The 16,340-nt window shown below is 38.0% G+C and overlaps 1 protein-coding gene across 7 annotated transcripts in view; it reads right to left on the reverse strand.

The window, feature by feature from the left end:
- LOC120079002 (DNA ligase 4) overlaps positions 1-16,340 on the reverse strand; it is a 43,719-nt gene that overhangs the window by 10,332 nt on the left and 17,047 nt on the right. For 6 of the 7 annotated variants that reach the window (XM_039033156.1, XM_039033159.1, XM_039033162.1 and 3 more), the window contains 8 exons: positions 15,217-15,292; positions 14,959-15,083; positions 14,841-14,875; positions 14,711-14,769; positions 12,932-13,015; positions 3,917-4,012; positions 3,775-3,823; positions 3,540-3,627 (listed from right to left, as the gene is read on the reverse strand). In XM_039033156.1, the coding sequence (XP_038889084.1) occupies positions 3,540-3,627; positions 3,775-3,823; positions 3,917-4,012; positions 12,932-13,015; positions 14,711-14,769; positions 14,841-14,875; positions 14,959-15,083; positions 15,217-15,292 (612 nt within the window). The remainder of the gene's footprint in view (positions 1-3,539; positions 3,628-3,774; positions 3,824-3,916; positions 4,013-12,931; positions 13,016-14,710; positions 14,770-14,840; positions 14,876-14,958; positions 15,084-15,216; positions 15,293-16,340) is intronic. The other variant, XM_039033157.1, reaches the window with a different exon arrangement.

Raw genomic sequence — 16,340 nt, forward strand, 5'->3', positions numbered from 1 at the left:
CATCTAATATCACAACCGTGTCGGGTAAGCGGTGGTTTGTCACCTTCATAGATGATCACACTCGTCTTACATGGGTGTTCCTTCTTACGGATAAGTCTGAAGTGACTACAGTCTTTCAGCAATTCTACACCACGGTCGAAACCCAGTTCAATACCAAAATTGCTATCCTACGGAGTGACAATGGCCGTGAGTTCGTTAACCAGTTCCTCCGTGAGTTTTTAAATTCTAAAGGTATCATCCACCAGAACTCCTGTGCCTATACCCCACAACAAAATGGGGTGGCCGAACGGAAAAACCATCACCTTATTGAGGTTGCTTGGGCACTCATGATTCCTGCATCCATACCCTCGTACCTATTGGGCGATGCTGTACTCACTGCAGCCCATCTCATTAATCGAATGCCTTCCCGTGTTCTCAAGTTCCAGACTCCCTTAGCCCAGTTCAAAGAATCCTTCTCTTCTACCCGGCTTTTCCCATATGTCCCTCTTCGGATGTTTGGGTGTACTGTGTTTGTTCATAATCATGGCTCCCACAGTAAATTCACTCCTAGGGCTCAAAAATGTGTCTTTGTTGGGTATCCGCTCCATCAACGAGGCTACAAATGTTATTAGCCATCTTCTCGAAAGTATTTTATCACCATGGATGCTACCTTTCAAGAAGATAAACCTTTATTTCCTGTTAGTCCTCTTCAGGGGGAGACTTCGAGTGAAGAGACTAACACGTCATCCACTTATTCCATTCCTGTAGACTTGTTTCTTGAACCAATTCCTGACACTAATCCTGGCCCTCCCATTCCTGACAATCCTATCCTTCCTACAAAACAAGTTCCTTGGATAACCTACTATCAGAAGAATCTACGAAAGGAAATAATTTCCCCTACTGCTCCACCGGAAAGTGTTCAAGAGTCAGAACCAGAACCAACTCAAGGTAACCATATTCTTGATAATAATAACTCTGTTGAAAGTAATGCAGTGAACACTGACGATGCAGCGACTCCTGACAAAATTAGGGAGGATGAGAGTAATGAATTTCCCCCTGATGATGTTCAGGAGACTGAAAATGTGCAACAAATGAATACAAAGGAAAAGGGTAACAAGACCAGTGAAATTGATGCCACCCTTGACTTACCAATTGCCCTGCGAAAGGGAACAAGGTCCTACACCAAATACTCTATGAAAAGCTTCTTATCTTACAGTAGCTTGTCAACAAGATTCAAGGCCTTCACCACTAGTCTGGACATTGTGACTATTCCAAGAAATGTGTACAAGGCTCTAGAAATTCCTAAATGGCGAACTACAGTCATGGAAGAAATGCGGGCTCTCAAGACCAACAAAACAATGGATCTAGTTGTTCTTCCTAGAGGTCACAAAACCGTCAGGTGCAAATGGGTATTCACAGTCAAGTACAAATCTGATGGGACTCTCGACAAATATAAGGCCAGATTAGTCGCGAAAGGGTTCACTCAAATATATAGGGTCGACTACTCAGAAACTTTCTCGCCAGTGGCAAAACTCAACACTATTCGGGTTCTTCTCTCTGTTGCTGTGAACCTAGATTGGCCTCTATATCAGTTGGATGTAAAAAATGCGTTTCTAAATGGTGAGTTGGAATAAAGAGGTTTATATGACCCCTCCTCCAGGGTTTGAAGCACAGTTTGGGAGTCAGGTGTGCAAGCTAAAGAAGTCGTTGTATGGTCTGAAACAGTCCCCTAGAGCCTGGTTCGATCGGTTCACTACCTTTGTCAAAACTCAGGGTTACATTCAAGGTCACTCTGATCACACCCTGTTCACTAAGAAATCAGCATCAGGGAAAGTAGCAGTGTTAATCGTATATGTTGACGATATTATTCTGTCAAGGAATGATTCTGTAGAAATTGACAAGCTAAAACAGAAAATGGCAGAGGAGTTTGAAATTAAAGATCTTGGTTCCTTGAGGTACTTCCTAGGCATGGAGGTAGCAAGATCAAAGGAAGGGATCTCAGTGTCTCAGAGAAAATATACGTTAGACCTTCTACAAGAGACTGGGATGACTAGGTGTAAACTTGCAGATACTCCAGTTGAGGTCAACAATAATCTGGTCAACTTAGTAGACGACGTACCAGTGAACAAGGAGAGATATCAACGTCTTGTAGGGAAGCTGATATATCTCTCACACACCAGACCTGATATTTCATATGTTGTGGTTTGGTGAGCCAGTTTATGCAAGCCCCGTGTGAGAGACACATGGAAGCTATTACCCAAATTCTGGGATATCTAAAGTCAACACCTGGGAAGGGCTTGATATTCAGGAAAAATGATAGAAGATGCATCGAAGCCTACACTGACTCAGACTGGGCCGATTCCGCTACTGACAGGAAGTCAACCTCGGGGTATTGTACCTTCGTATGGGGAAACCTCGTTACATGGAGGAGTAAGAAACAGGGTGTCGTGGCTAGAAGTAGTGCCGAAGCTGAATACAGAGCTATGTGCTTGGGTATCTGTGAGGAAATTTGGTTGAAGAAGGTATTAGTAGATCTTCATCAAGAGAGTCATGACCCGATGAGACTCTATTGTGACAACAAGGCTGCTATCAATATTGCTAATAATCCTGTTTAGCATGACAGAACCAAACATGTTGAGATTGACCGACATTTTATCAAAGAGAAACTTGACAACGATAGTATTTGTGTTCCCGATGTTCCATCCAGTCAACAGATTGCGGATGCTCTGACTAAGGGCTTACCTAGACAGATGTTTGACACTTGTATTAGCAAGCTGGGTCTCATTGATATTTATGCCCCAACTTGAGGGGGAGTGTTGAAATGGTGTCTTAGCCCTAAGGGTGTTTTAGTCTTTTACTCAGTGTCTACTGTCTAAGGTTTCTCTCTGTTTGGTTATTTATACTTGTCCTGTGTTGAGTACTGTGTATCAGAAAATTAAAAGAATAAAAATTCTCCTATCGTGGTTTCTCTCCCTGATCTAAGGTTTCCACGTAAATCCGTGTTTCTGTTCTTCTCTTCTCTTTTCAATAATATATAATATTTTTTATGTTTCCTTCTATTAATATATCATTTTGTATATGTTTTCCTTCTATCTCATCCAAAGTTTTTGCTTGAAAATTGTTAATATAGATACATTTTTTCATTCCCCGGAACATATACTAAATGATCAGTAAAGAGTTATTTTGTGATAACTATGGCTCTTTTTCACTTTTCATTGGTCATCAGAGTTAAATAGCATAGATTTCGAGTTTACTTGGGCTTCACTACTAAATGGATCTTTCTTAGAAGTTTTTTATTTCTCATTTCAAATAGTTGATCAATCGTCCCCTTTTCTTATAGCCATCTATTCTTTTTATACCGTCACATTGTTGTTTCCTAAAAGAAAAAACGGCTGAAATGTAATTTCCCAACAAAAGACACCTTCATAATATAATGATGAGATAGATAAAGGGAGACAACTGGAGGATGGTACTGGTACTACAATTTTAACTGTGGGTTTGTTAGTTATCAAGATCAAACTAAATTTACTAGAGAGAGAGTTAACAAAAGAGTATCTCACATTGAACATCAAGACATTCATGCCAAGGTTTGTCAAGTCGAACACGGTCTATGCGTGGAAATCTGAGACTATATGGTGCTGCAAAGACCTAGAACAACATAAACCAATAAACCCAGGTCATAAAGTAGATATCTAAAGTAACAGTTCCATATGATACTAAACATCCCATTGATTCCTGCAGAATAATAACAGCTATATAAGCAGAAGAATAAGAAATTTTCGTTGAAAAACACACCTCAGATTTTATAGTTCGTATATCACTGGTAATGGAAAGAATGATTGATCTGCAAAATCAAAGAAAATTAAGGAGGTAAAAACGATTACATTCTGTCTGCCATCATTTACAAGTAAGGCAGAAAAATTATAAGAATGTTAACTTCTCAGGGCTTTCAATCCAAACGTCTGGTCTTTCTTTTGAATTATTTGTAACTTGGTAAAAGCTGGGCGCAGTCTTCCTTGGATATTCACTTTTCCTAACAAAAGATAGCAAGTACTTCAAAAGATATATCAGAATATTGTAGCTTTAAAGTAACAGATTGATGCCATCTATCAATTTTTGTTCAGCAACATGTAAGAACCCCAGCTAAATCTATGATTGCAAATCTTAATCTAGTTTTGAGGTTTTACTCCAAAGTGAAGCTGAATCCATTTTAACCCATTACAGCTACAAGGCATACTCGGCATTTCATAAGAATTATATATCAGGATTTTTCTGACTTCTGGATGCGAGTACTCAGATATTTTGGTCTTATCTAAATTGATTTGATAGCAAAATTTTCGATCAATATTTTGCAGATAATCCTTGTTCGACTGATATACTGGGGATTCATATTAGTTCAGAATCTTGAGATTCAATTTGGCAACTTTACTAAGTCCCCATTGTTCACCAGTTCATCCTTCTCACCAATTTCTCATACACATCATAAATATTTGCACGCTCGTAGGTACAATCCTTCAGCCCAATCCCCTCTCTTCATTTCATTAGAGAGGATTGTTTAGGCATGTGTTCCAGCTCCAATTATCAAAAAGTGACAACAAAACTACAGAAGTATCACCGATTTTATTTTTGGATGCACTACAACAACATGGCTTTAAAATTCTTAGGTTTGAGAGAATCAGAATACTTTATTCCATTCACTAAAGATATGAACATATACAAGTGTGCAAGAATGATCAAAGAAGGAAAGCACAGAAAAGGCTATAAAAGAAAAATATAACAGAAATATTTACAATAATAATAATCCCTAATATTATAACTATAACACACCCCTCAAGTTGGAGCATATATATTAATCATGGATAATCTATACATGTTCCATTCAATGCTTTCGTGAAGATATCTCCTAATTGTTCTCCAGTCTTCACATATCCTATAGATACCAAACCTTGTTGAATTTTCTCACGTACAAAATGGCAATCAACTTCAAAATGTTTAGTCCTTTCATGGAATACTGGATTAGATGTGATATGTTGTTTGATTATCACACCACAATATTGTCGGTGTGGTGATTTCAAATCCCAATTGAATAAGAAGTTGATATATCCAAATCAATTCACACACAGACTGTGCCATTGCTCTATATTTTGATTCCACACTTGAATGTGACACCACATTCTTCTCACTCTTCCAAGAAATCAAATTACCACCAACAAAAACACAATATCCTAAAGTTTATCTTCTGTCTTCTCTAAATCCTGCCCAATCAGTGTCTGAGAAACATTCAAGATTAGTATGACCATAATCCTTATATAATAAACCACACGAGAGCAGCCTTCAAATAACACAGAATCTGTTCCAATGCAACCCAATGATCAACTATAGGGCATAACATATACTAACTCATAATACTCACCAAATAAGTTATGTCGGGTCGAGTCACTGTAAGGTAATTAAGTTTTTCCAATAACCTCATATATCTTTCAGGATCTTATAGCAATTCTCCATCTTCTGTGAGCGGTAATTTGGGCATCATTGGGGTACTACATGGCTTAGCCCCTAGCTTCCCCGTTTCAGTCAATAAGTCAAGTACATATTTTCTCTATGATAATAGTATTCCTTTCTTGCTTCTTATTACCTCAATTCCTACGAAGTATTTCAATATGCCCAAATCTTTTGTATGGAATTGACTATGAAAAAAGGTCTTTAGGGACTGGATATCTAAAGCATCATCACCAGTAATCATAATATCAACAACATATACAACTAACAAGATGACACCACTCTCAGATCTCTTAAAAAAGACTGAATGATCTGACGTGCTTTTCCACATTCCGAAGCTTTCAATTACCTGACTAAATTTACCAAACCAAGCCCGTAGACTCTGCTTTAAACAATACAAAGATTTACGAGGGCGATACACCTTTCCATTCTCCCTCTAAGCAACAAACCCTGGTGGTTGCTCCATATACACCTCTTCGTGAAGATCACCATGAAGAAATGCATTTATAATATCAAGTTGATGTAAAGGTCAATGATTGATTGAAACTAATGAAATAAACAACCTCACAGATGCCATTTTTGCTACTGGAGAAAAAGTATCGGCATAGTCAATGCCATAAGTTTATGCGTAGTCTTTTGCTACAAGGCGTGCTTTTAACCGAGCGACAGAACCATCAGGAATGACTTTAACCTCAAACACTCATTTGCAACCGATAGCCTTCTTTCTTTCTGGAAAAGAGACTAAATCCAAAGTACAATTGTGATCTAAGACAGTCATCTCCTCCACCATTGTAGCACACCAACCAAAATGAGACAATTTCATGAACACTTTCAGGGATGAATACATACGCTAAGGATGCAATGAATGAACATGTAGAAGATGACAAACGGTTATATGAAACAAAAGAGGAAATAGGAAGATCATCACTCGTTTTTTTTTTTAAAGGAAACAATTCATTATATTAAGAAAAATGTGAGCTAAGGCTCAAAGTACAAGAGGGTTATACAATGAACGATACAACGACCAAAGACCAAAAGGATCAGTAAGCACATCCGGACATCTCAACTAGGTTGACACCCCCTCAGCACCCTCATCACATCCAAGAAGATAAGATTAAAATTAAACTAGTGCTATGAGAATAGAACAAACAACACTACAAGCCCAAACAATGGCCGAACAATGAGGGGAAAAACAAAACAAGACAGTCTGAAAAAACCAAGGAAAAAAGCATACTACTGACGAGGCTAAGAACCACCGTTGGGAAGGGAGATTAAAGCTCTCTAGTTAAGATTGAAATCTGATAAACTGTAGCTATTAAAAGGCTTGGAGAGGATACACCAGGAAGAGGCATGCCGACGGGCGGATTCGAAGCGGTTCTTTGGCAACCAAGAGATTTATCAATGAAACACCCTTTGATTTCTTTCAAACCAAAGTTCTGCCAAAAGAGCTTTGACCGCGTTAAACCAAAGTAAACGGCTGGATTTATGGAGGTTTGTTCCAACTAATAACTGCAACACGTTACCCCCGAAATCATTGCTCATAACCCATGAAATATTGAAGATGGACAGCAACTTCTTCCAGCACCAAGCTGAATAGGAACACGCAAAGAAAAAGTGGAGAGAATCTTCAAAAGAATGTAGGCACAAAGGGCTGATTGAAGGGGAAATATAGTTGGATGACAACTTGCTTTATAAAACCGAGGCTACATTCAGCTATCCATAAAGCATTATCCATACGAGAATACTAATCCTTCGAGGGCTACTTGTCTTCCACAAGGCTGAGAAAAGAGATTTGTCCAAAGGGGAGGAGGGGGAAAGGTGTAATTTAAGGGAGTTGACCGTGAAAAGACCCGAGGCTGAAATGGACCACTCCCTTTTATCAAATTCAACTGAAACTCTTCTTGTTGCAAGAACCCAAGCAGCTCTTGGAAAGAAAGCATCTCCTCATCTTTAAGAAAACAGCGGAAGGAAATCGACCAAGCGGCCAATCAGCTGTCCCAATGGTCAGCTACTGAACCATTTGGAAACAAGATGATTCTGAAAAGACTTAGAAATAAGGTATTGAAAGGAGTCACTCCTTCCCAAGGGTCTAACCAAAACGCAATCCGGCTGCCATTTCCAAGCTTGAAAGTGGCCAAAGACTCAACTTTTAGCCAAGACTTCGAAATACTGACCCACGGGCTTCTCAAACTTCTACCCCTTTTACCTGCCGTGTGCCAATTAAAAGAATCCTTTCCATGTATGCTTTTGATTACTTGGCCCCAAAAAGAACCTTCCTCATTAAAATATCTCCAGCCCCATTTAGCAAGGAATGCTAAATTCATACTTTTGAACCCACCAAGGCCGAAGCCTCCATCTGCCAAAGGCTTTTGCACCAAAGCCCACTTCACCAGGTGATTTAGCTTGCTGCCATTATGTCCTTCCCAAAAGAAGTTCCTTGTAATCCTCTCTAACTTTGATGCAACTCCTTCAAGCATAAGGAAAATGGACATATAATGAGTTGGGAGATTTGACAAGACTGACTTGTTGCATAAAGTGTCTCTACCTCCTCTTGATAGGTTGAAACGTTTCCATTTGTCCAATTTAGCTTGAAAATTGTCCAATACCGGTTGCCAAAAGGATAGTTTTTTCGGATACCCACCTAAAGGCAGCCCTAGGTAGGAGAAAGGGAGGTGGTCAGCCTTACAATTCAAAAGTGCATCTGTGGAAATCAGCTCGTTTTCATCCACATTGATACCATAAAGGGCTGATTTTTCCCAATTCACTTTCTGCCCCGAACACCATTCAAAAACCTCCACATTTTGCTTGAGTTTTGCAAGCATGATGCTGTCATATTTACAAAATAATAGAGTATCGTCTGCAAATTGGAGGATGGAAATCTGAATTTTATCTTTGCCAACCACAAAACATTCAATAAGACCGGCTTGAATGAGCTTATTCACCAATCCACTTAACACTTCACTAACAAGAAGGAAAAGGAATGGTGAGAGGGGATCACCTTGCCTTATACCTCTTGTGGCAGCCACCCTTCCCCTTGGTCGACCATTGATGAAGACTAAAAACATGGAATTTTTAACGCATCCCATAATCCACTCTATCCACTTCTGACTGAAATTTTTGTTTCTCAACACCTTTTCTAGGAACTCCCAATCAACACGGTCGAAAGCCTTTTCCAAGTCAAGTTTGAGGATCCACCCCTTCTTCTTTTTTACTCTATATTTCTCCACTGCTTCATTAGCCATAAGAATGGGATCCAAAATTTGCCTTCCTTCAATGAACGCACTTTGGGAAGGAGCTATGATACTAGACATTACCGATTTTAGTCTTTCAGCCAGGAGCTATCACGGTAGTTAAACTAATTGGCCTAAAATCACTAAGCACAATTGCTATTTTCTTCTTTTGAATTAGACAAATGAAGTTTTCTTTTATACAATCGTTAAGCTTACCATTCTTGTAGAATTCCTCAAAGGTGGAGTGCAAGCTTTCCTTTATCAGGTTCCAAAATTTCAACAAAAACTCCATTGTGAAGCCGTCGGGGCCAGGTGCTTTGGATTTTCCAAGTTTTCTTATAGCTGACTTCATTTCTTCAATTGAGAACTTGGCTTGTAAGGTCAAATTCTGATTTGAGTTGATGCATGGCCAATCTAGGTTCAAAGGAATGTGTCTCATCCCCGGGGATTTAAGGAAAATGCTACTATAGAAATTCAGGATTAAGCTTTCAATCTCTCTATAAGATTTCATTGGCACCCCTTGATCATCTATTAGTTCAGAAATAAAGTTTCTTCTCTTTTTTGCTGCTAGGAATTTATGGAAGAAGCTTGTGTTTTCATCTCCCAACTTGAGCCAATTCAACTTACTTTTCTGAATTAGGTAACTTCCTCTAGCCTATAAAGAGACATTAAATCTGATTTCAGAGTGGATCTAGTTGCCATTTCACTGCTAGAAAGGGTAGAACAATCAGCAAGAGCATCCCACTTTTCAATTTCTTCTAACAGCCCCTCTTCTTTCCTTCTTTGAGCTTCTTGGAATTTCGAATGTCATTCCTTGACTGCTGTTTTTACCTTTTTCAGTTTCTGATTAAGGGCAAAACCAGCCCAACCCTGAGCTTCACTACTTAACCAAGCTGTCTCAATGAGTTTGACACATTCCATATTGAGCAGCCAGCTGTTACAAAATCTAAAAGGGGAGGGACCCCAGCTAAAAGAACTGGCTTCTAGTAAAATTGGATAGTGATCAAAGAAGGTTCGGACTTGTCTATTAGCTCTAGAGTTTTCAAACAGCTCATCCCATGCTTTAGAGAGGAAAAAACAGTCTAATAAAGATCTTGAAGTTGAAACCCCTTCCCTAGACCAAGTAAAGTTGCCATTTCCCAACCGGACCTCCAAAAGTTTGGCTTGGTCTATGAAGTTATTAAATTTCCTCATTCCTTTAGTGCTTCTGCCCAAAGGAAATCTCTCGTGAGCCCATCTTGTAATATTAAAGTCTCCCCCGATGCACCAAGCTTCATCACAATAAACTGAGAGAGATAGAAGTTCTGGCCAAACAAATTTTCTTTCTTTGTAGTCATTTGGCCCATAAACATTAGTGGTCTAGCAAGTCTTAGCAGTGATGCATTTTACTAATAAAGAATACCCTCCTTTCAAAGTTTCAACCACAGAAATCAAACTCTTATCCCATAACATCAGTAAACCACCTGAACTGCCATAAAATTCCACAAATTCCCATCCTATTTCTTTGGAGCTCCAAAGGAATTTGATGAAGCTTGCTTCAAAACTCTCTTTCTTATATTCTTGAATTAAAACTACTGTTGGATTATATTTCTTTAGAAATCTCTTGAGAGCCAACCTTTTATTAGCATCTTTTAGGCCTCTCGTGTTCCATGTCACAATTTTCATAATTATGGGCCTAAATTTCTGGTTACAGCCTCAGAAGCCAACTGTCAATCCAGAATAAGTATGCAATCAGTGACTATGGGCTTCAGATGGGCTGGAAGATCGCACGGAATGGCTGGAGAGATGGAGCTGGCAACTAAAGCTTCTGAAGGCTTTTCATCCTCTGTCTGGAACAGGGGATTTAAGTCAGATAAAAGGGGGGCTTCTTTCCTTGACTCCTCTGTAATTTCCTCTGAAATATTCCAATCAACTTCTTCACTGCTCACACTGAAGGGAGAATCAATGAGGACATCCCCTTTTTCTTTTGAATATGCACCCGGGGGAGAGCTTGGTGAGCCTCTTAGAAAAGTTAACTCTGAATTAGGTAAGGAAAAAACAGAGTGTTCAAAGAGAGGAGGGTGAGAAGGAAGGAGGGCTGACCTGATACTGACAAATGTAACAAAATACTGGAATCCTCCTTCGGACTCAATAGGACACGGACCCCAAACATCAGAATGGACTAATTCAAACAGAGCACTAGCTCATTTATTGACTCGAGGATATAAACTTAAACGATGAAATTTAGCAAACAGACAAGACTCACACTCTAAAAAAGGCAAATGTTGAAGCTGGGGACGAAGACTCTTCAACACAGAGATAGACGGATGACCCAAATGACAATGTTCTTCAGAGGGAGACGACACGCTAGAGCATGTAATAGTTGTAGGTATCTGTGGTTCAAAGATGTAAAGACCTCCAAATTCACGGCCTTTACCAATAGTCTACTTCGTCGTAAGATCCTAAAATAAGTAATAAGCAAGGGAAAAAAAATAGACACAACAATGAAGATCACGAGTGAGTTTACTGACCGAAATCAAATTAAAAGAGAAATGTGGTAAGTTTAAAACTGACGACAAATAAATTGATTCAATAAGATGGAAAATTCCCGATCCTAAAACAGAAATGGAGGTTCCATTGCCTATAGTGACATTAGGTAAAGAGGTAGATATACAAAGGTTAGAGAATAAACTGGAGTTACCTGTCACATGGTCTATAGTGCCAAAGTCAATGACCCATTTCGAATTGGAGAAAAGAAGGCATTTAGAGATGTTACCTGTCTCTATGGTGGCAGTAATGGGAGTAGAAGATGATATCGTCAGTAACTCTTGATACTAATGAAATTTAGCAAACTCCTCTATAAAAATCGTAAATGACTTGTCAAGATTATCAGGAATAGAAGCAATATGTGCATATGGCACCCTCTGACCCTGATTCAACAATCTTCTGCATTCACGTTTCGTATGACCAAGTTTATGACAGTAATAGCAAACAACATCTCCTAAATTTGATCGTTGGTTATTGGGATAACTTTTGGAGCTATTTGATCCAACCCCCTTATTACCTCTATAATCATTTGTGCGGCCAATCAAAGCACTACTAGAATCAGATGATATAACTGCTTGTAGCTTCTCTGTATGAAGTAGTTGAGTATAAGCTTCTCTGTATGAATAGTAATTTAATTCATTCAACTTGTGTTCAATTACATTTGACACCATCAGAATCATCTCAGACATGACTACTGGTTTCTTGTCAGTCATTACCTCAAAAAAAAAAAAAAAAAAAAGATAACACCGAACAGAAGAGAAGCAAACCCTAATTTACCTAAGTGATTTTTTTTCATTCAATGAACCACAAATAGTGATATATAGCCCAAACAAACATACCACAAAGAAAGGAAGCAACTCAATGACACCCACAAAAGACGAGCAAAAACAAGCGGCGAATGGGCCAACACGCGTCAGCGCGTGGATTGATGGCAAAGAGAGGTGGCCACACGCGAGCCTCATGCACTGGTCAGATGGACACCGGACTTTAGGGTTCTGTAGATCAACAGTTGGGCTCCTCGATGGATTAGGCGGTGTCGAAAAATAGCAAAGAAAAACGACACGTTTTTTTTTCGACAGCGACGGACAGCGGAAGCTGATGGCGGATGGCAGCACTAACGACGGCAAACAAACCGAAGACGACAGCGGTGAATAAAAGTATGAACCCACCCCTCCACAAAACCCTAGATGTAACACAAATGAGTTTTAAATTTTCAAAACCTGAAGTTCACCAAAAAAAAAAAAAAAAGAAAAGAAAAAAAGAAAAAAGCCTAATTTTCTAGAGCTCTCTGATAACATGTAAAATTCTTAGGTTTGAGAGAATCAGAATACTTTATTTCATTCACTAAAGAAATGAATATATAAAAGTGTACAAGAATGACCAAAGAAGGAAAGCATAGAAAAGGCCCTAAAAGGAAAAGATAGCCAAGATATTTACAATAATAAAAATCCCTAATATTATAACTATAACATGACTTAAATTAAAATAATAATTTCTTAACGATCATATCCTTTTGCAAAATGTATAAGAATTATTGTGAAATATCAATTTAATGTGAAATAAATAGAAGAGGTTAAAATGAAAGAAATGCATGGTTTCCCATGAGACAAGAATCACAAAACCCTATAATTTGGGTGATTAGGACCTATCAATTCAGGCAGCATACTTGGGTGATCAGAACATTTCCTAATGCGTACCTAAAATAAGGCTTCAGTTTATTTACAACAGCATCTAACTCCTCATCAGTAAGTCCAGTTCCTACTCTGCAGAAGGAAATAAACCTGCAATTTAAAGAACCGTCATTCAGCACCACATTGATTTATTTTTAAAATAAATATTTTAGATTTATATCCATGAGTGTGTCCGAGCCAGCTTACGCGCACCTTGACTAATCTCACGGGACAACCCGCTTAACTCTACAACATTTGGATGTCAAAGAAACTCGTAGGGCTTTAAATCCTAGGTAGATGGCCACCATAGATTGAACCCATGACCTCTTAGCTCTTCGGCCTTTTTTTGATGTTCCCACTACCATTAGGCCAGCCCATGATGGTTTTCATTTTTAAAATAAATATAATTTGAAACATAGAGTAGAACGGTCAACTCTAACTGATTAATAATCATTCCCTTATTCATCCTTTGGAATAATCATAAGCAACAGATTATATGAAAACTAACTTCATATTTCTAAAACAAAATGGTGTGGATGTTCTACTAAAAAGACACATCAATAATTTTTTGTCTAGTTGCAACTTATACTTGTATCAAGATATTTAATTAATTTTGGTGGCACTTCAATAGAATCCATTTGAAGTGTCTTCTCTCTTCTTTTCCTTTCCTTTTTCTTCCTCATTTTATTCTCCTTTCACACAAAAATTTCATTTTCCTACCCCCGACAAGTGTTCCAAATCTAAATCTCAATAAAACATGAAGAAGAGATTCACTTACATGTCTGCCAAGAAAATTAAGTTTACATCACCTTCCACACAGTTTCCTGTTTCTGGAAAAGTCACCTTCTAGACTCAATCTGACACCAGGCGTCATCCCCATACTTCTCTGAGTTGATCTATTCTAGTTCCATTTACCCTTTTCATTCTATTCCCCTTAATTTTGTTTATCTAGCACCTCCATAGGAAATGCTATCTTTCATCATTATCGATACACATCTATAAGGGTTTGCCTACATCAAGAACACTTAACTCCTGTTTGGTAACCATTTTGTTTTTTGTTTTTTTTTTTTAAATTAAATCTATAGACACTACTTTCACCAATAGTTTAAAAAACCAAGCTAAATGTTGAAAACTAAAAAAAGTAACTTTCAAAAAGTTGTTTGTGTTTTAGAAATTTGGGTAAGAATTCAACTATTGTGCTTGACAAAGATACAAATCATGATAAGAAATATGGATGATATAGGCTTAATTTTAAAAACCAAAAACAAAAAATAAAATGATTACCAAATAGGATTTTAATGTTTTAGCTCTTGCATTTAGATCCACCTCCCACTTCATGTTTCACATTATTTCGTAATTTGTATCTACCATATATTTCCAAATTATGGATTCTTCCTTGGTTCTCTATAATTCCTCTAAGTTCCAGTAAATGCTTCAATGACCTATCTCTAAAAATTCCTCCGGCTCTATCATTCGTCTGATTTTTGCATCTATATTTCCACATCCTGGGTCATCGTTACCTTCTTGTCTGTCATCCGGTAAAGTTGACCTGATCTTCTATATAGTTCCTAAAACCATATACATGTCTCTGTTTTTTTATGACAAACAAGTGAATATCATACATCTTGCTATAGAAGTTTTTTAATACCCATGCAGGGATAATGAACAAAAGAAGAATAAAGTTTTAAAGGTCGGATGGAGACATCTATGCAATTACATCCTTTGTCGGTTGTTTATGGCTTTCAATAAATAAATACAAGACACTTCAATAGCTACAAGTACAAGCTAATGAAGTAAGAGTCTTACCGTCTGGGATATCCATTTGAGGGTGGACGCTCAGCAAGACCCATTAAAAATTGAGCGACCTTCATAAATATACATGTTAGACTTGATCTTCCAAGAAAACGCATCACATTTATTCTCTAGAAAAGCTAACCTCCCCACCCCGCCGTCCAGAGCCGTAGTAACCTCCTATTATCAATTAACAAATATTAAGCTACACATGTAAGAAATATGCTTATCCAAACAAGCTGAAAAACAAGAAAACTTCAGACCTATGATGAGGGCATCCAAATCAGATCCAGCACGAACATAGTCAGGCTTTAATTTTAACCACTTTCCACTACGATCACCAGGTTCCCATTTAGAACCCAGGTCCTTAATAACAATACCTTCATCTCTGAGGAAAATTTTCCAATAATAATCTTTTGTTTTCAGAAAGTTAAAAAATATATAAGAACTTGGAAGACAGTAGACTTAATAATATCAACCATTATCTAATATATCATTTGTAGTAGCTGCAGAAAAGGTACCTATTTTCAATGGTACTCTTAAAGAACTTTTCCACGTCATCAACATTATAAGCTCTGATTGACCAAGAAGGATACCCTGCATGACAGCATAGGACAAACCTAATCCATTAAAACTTTAAGTTCTTAACCATTTACATGACAGAATTAGGAACCCACGTGAAGAAAAGAGTTCACAATTAATTAAAGCAAGATTATGTGTATTCTTTTGAAGACAAGTCTTCCTCTTTCGAGTTATTTTGGGATTGCTTCAAGTTAATCACTTCTTGGAGGTGTCACAGCTTTCATAAATTCTATTGTAATATTTCTATACTCTATTTTACCTAGCAACAGCCTGAAAGCACATGTCCAATACCAAAAGATTCTTCAACGTCGAATTTCAAACGAAGTAAAGAGTTTCCTATTGCTCTTCACAAAGGAAAACACGGGCACTTATCCTGTTATGCTATTTCCTCTTTTGTGTCCCATAACCATTACTCATCTTCTACATGCTCTTTTGATGTATCTCTTGATCCTACCTCTGTTCCTAAGAGTATTAATGAAGCCTTGCCCATCCTAGTTGGCATGATGCAATGGTAAGGTGAATGCCTTAAATAATGACGACGATAGGGATTTTGTATCGTCTCTGTAACAAAAGATGACTGTTAGATGTAGATGGCTGTTTCGCAATCAAGGACCACCATTCAATTGATAGCACAATCGTTGCTAAAGCCCTTGCTCAAACATATGGAATCTATTATGCTAATAGTTTTTCTCTTGTTGCTAAATTGCCTACCATCAGGTTGTTTATTTCCAGGATTTCTGCCCAGCTTTGGCTTGTCCATCAGCTCAATATTAAGAATGTGACCTTCAAGAATAATTTTTTTTAGTTTTAGTATCCGTGGGTGTCCGGACCAACTTACGTGCATCTCAACTAATCTCATGGGACAACCCGTCTGACCCTAAAATATTTTGATGTCAAGAAAACTCATAAGGCATTAAATCCTAGGCTGGCCACCATGGATTTGATCCATGACCTCTTAGCCCTTTATCAAAATCATGTTCCTTATTTACTACTAGGCCAACCCAGGATGGTTCCTTCAAAAATAATTTGTACAGACTTAGTTGCTTAAGGGAAGAAGGAGAAA

The sequence above is a fragment of the Benincasa hispida genome, chromosome 6 (assembly GCF_009727055.1).
Source record: "Benincasa hispida cultivar B227 chromosome 6, ASM972705v1, whole genome shotgun sequence".
NCBI lineage: Eukaryota > Viridiplantae > Streptophyta > Magnoliopsida > Cucurbitales > Cucurbitaceae > Benincasa > Benincasa hispida.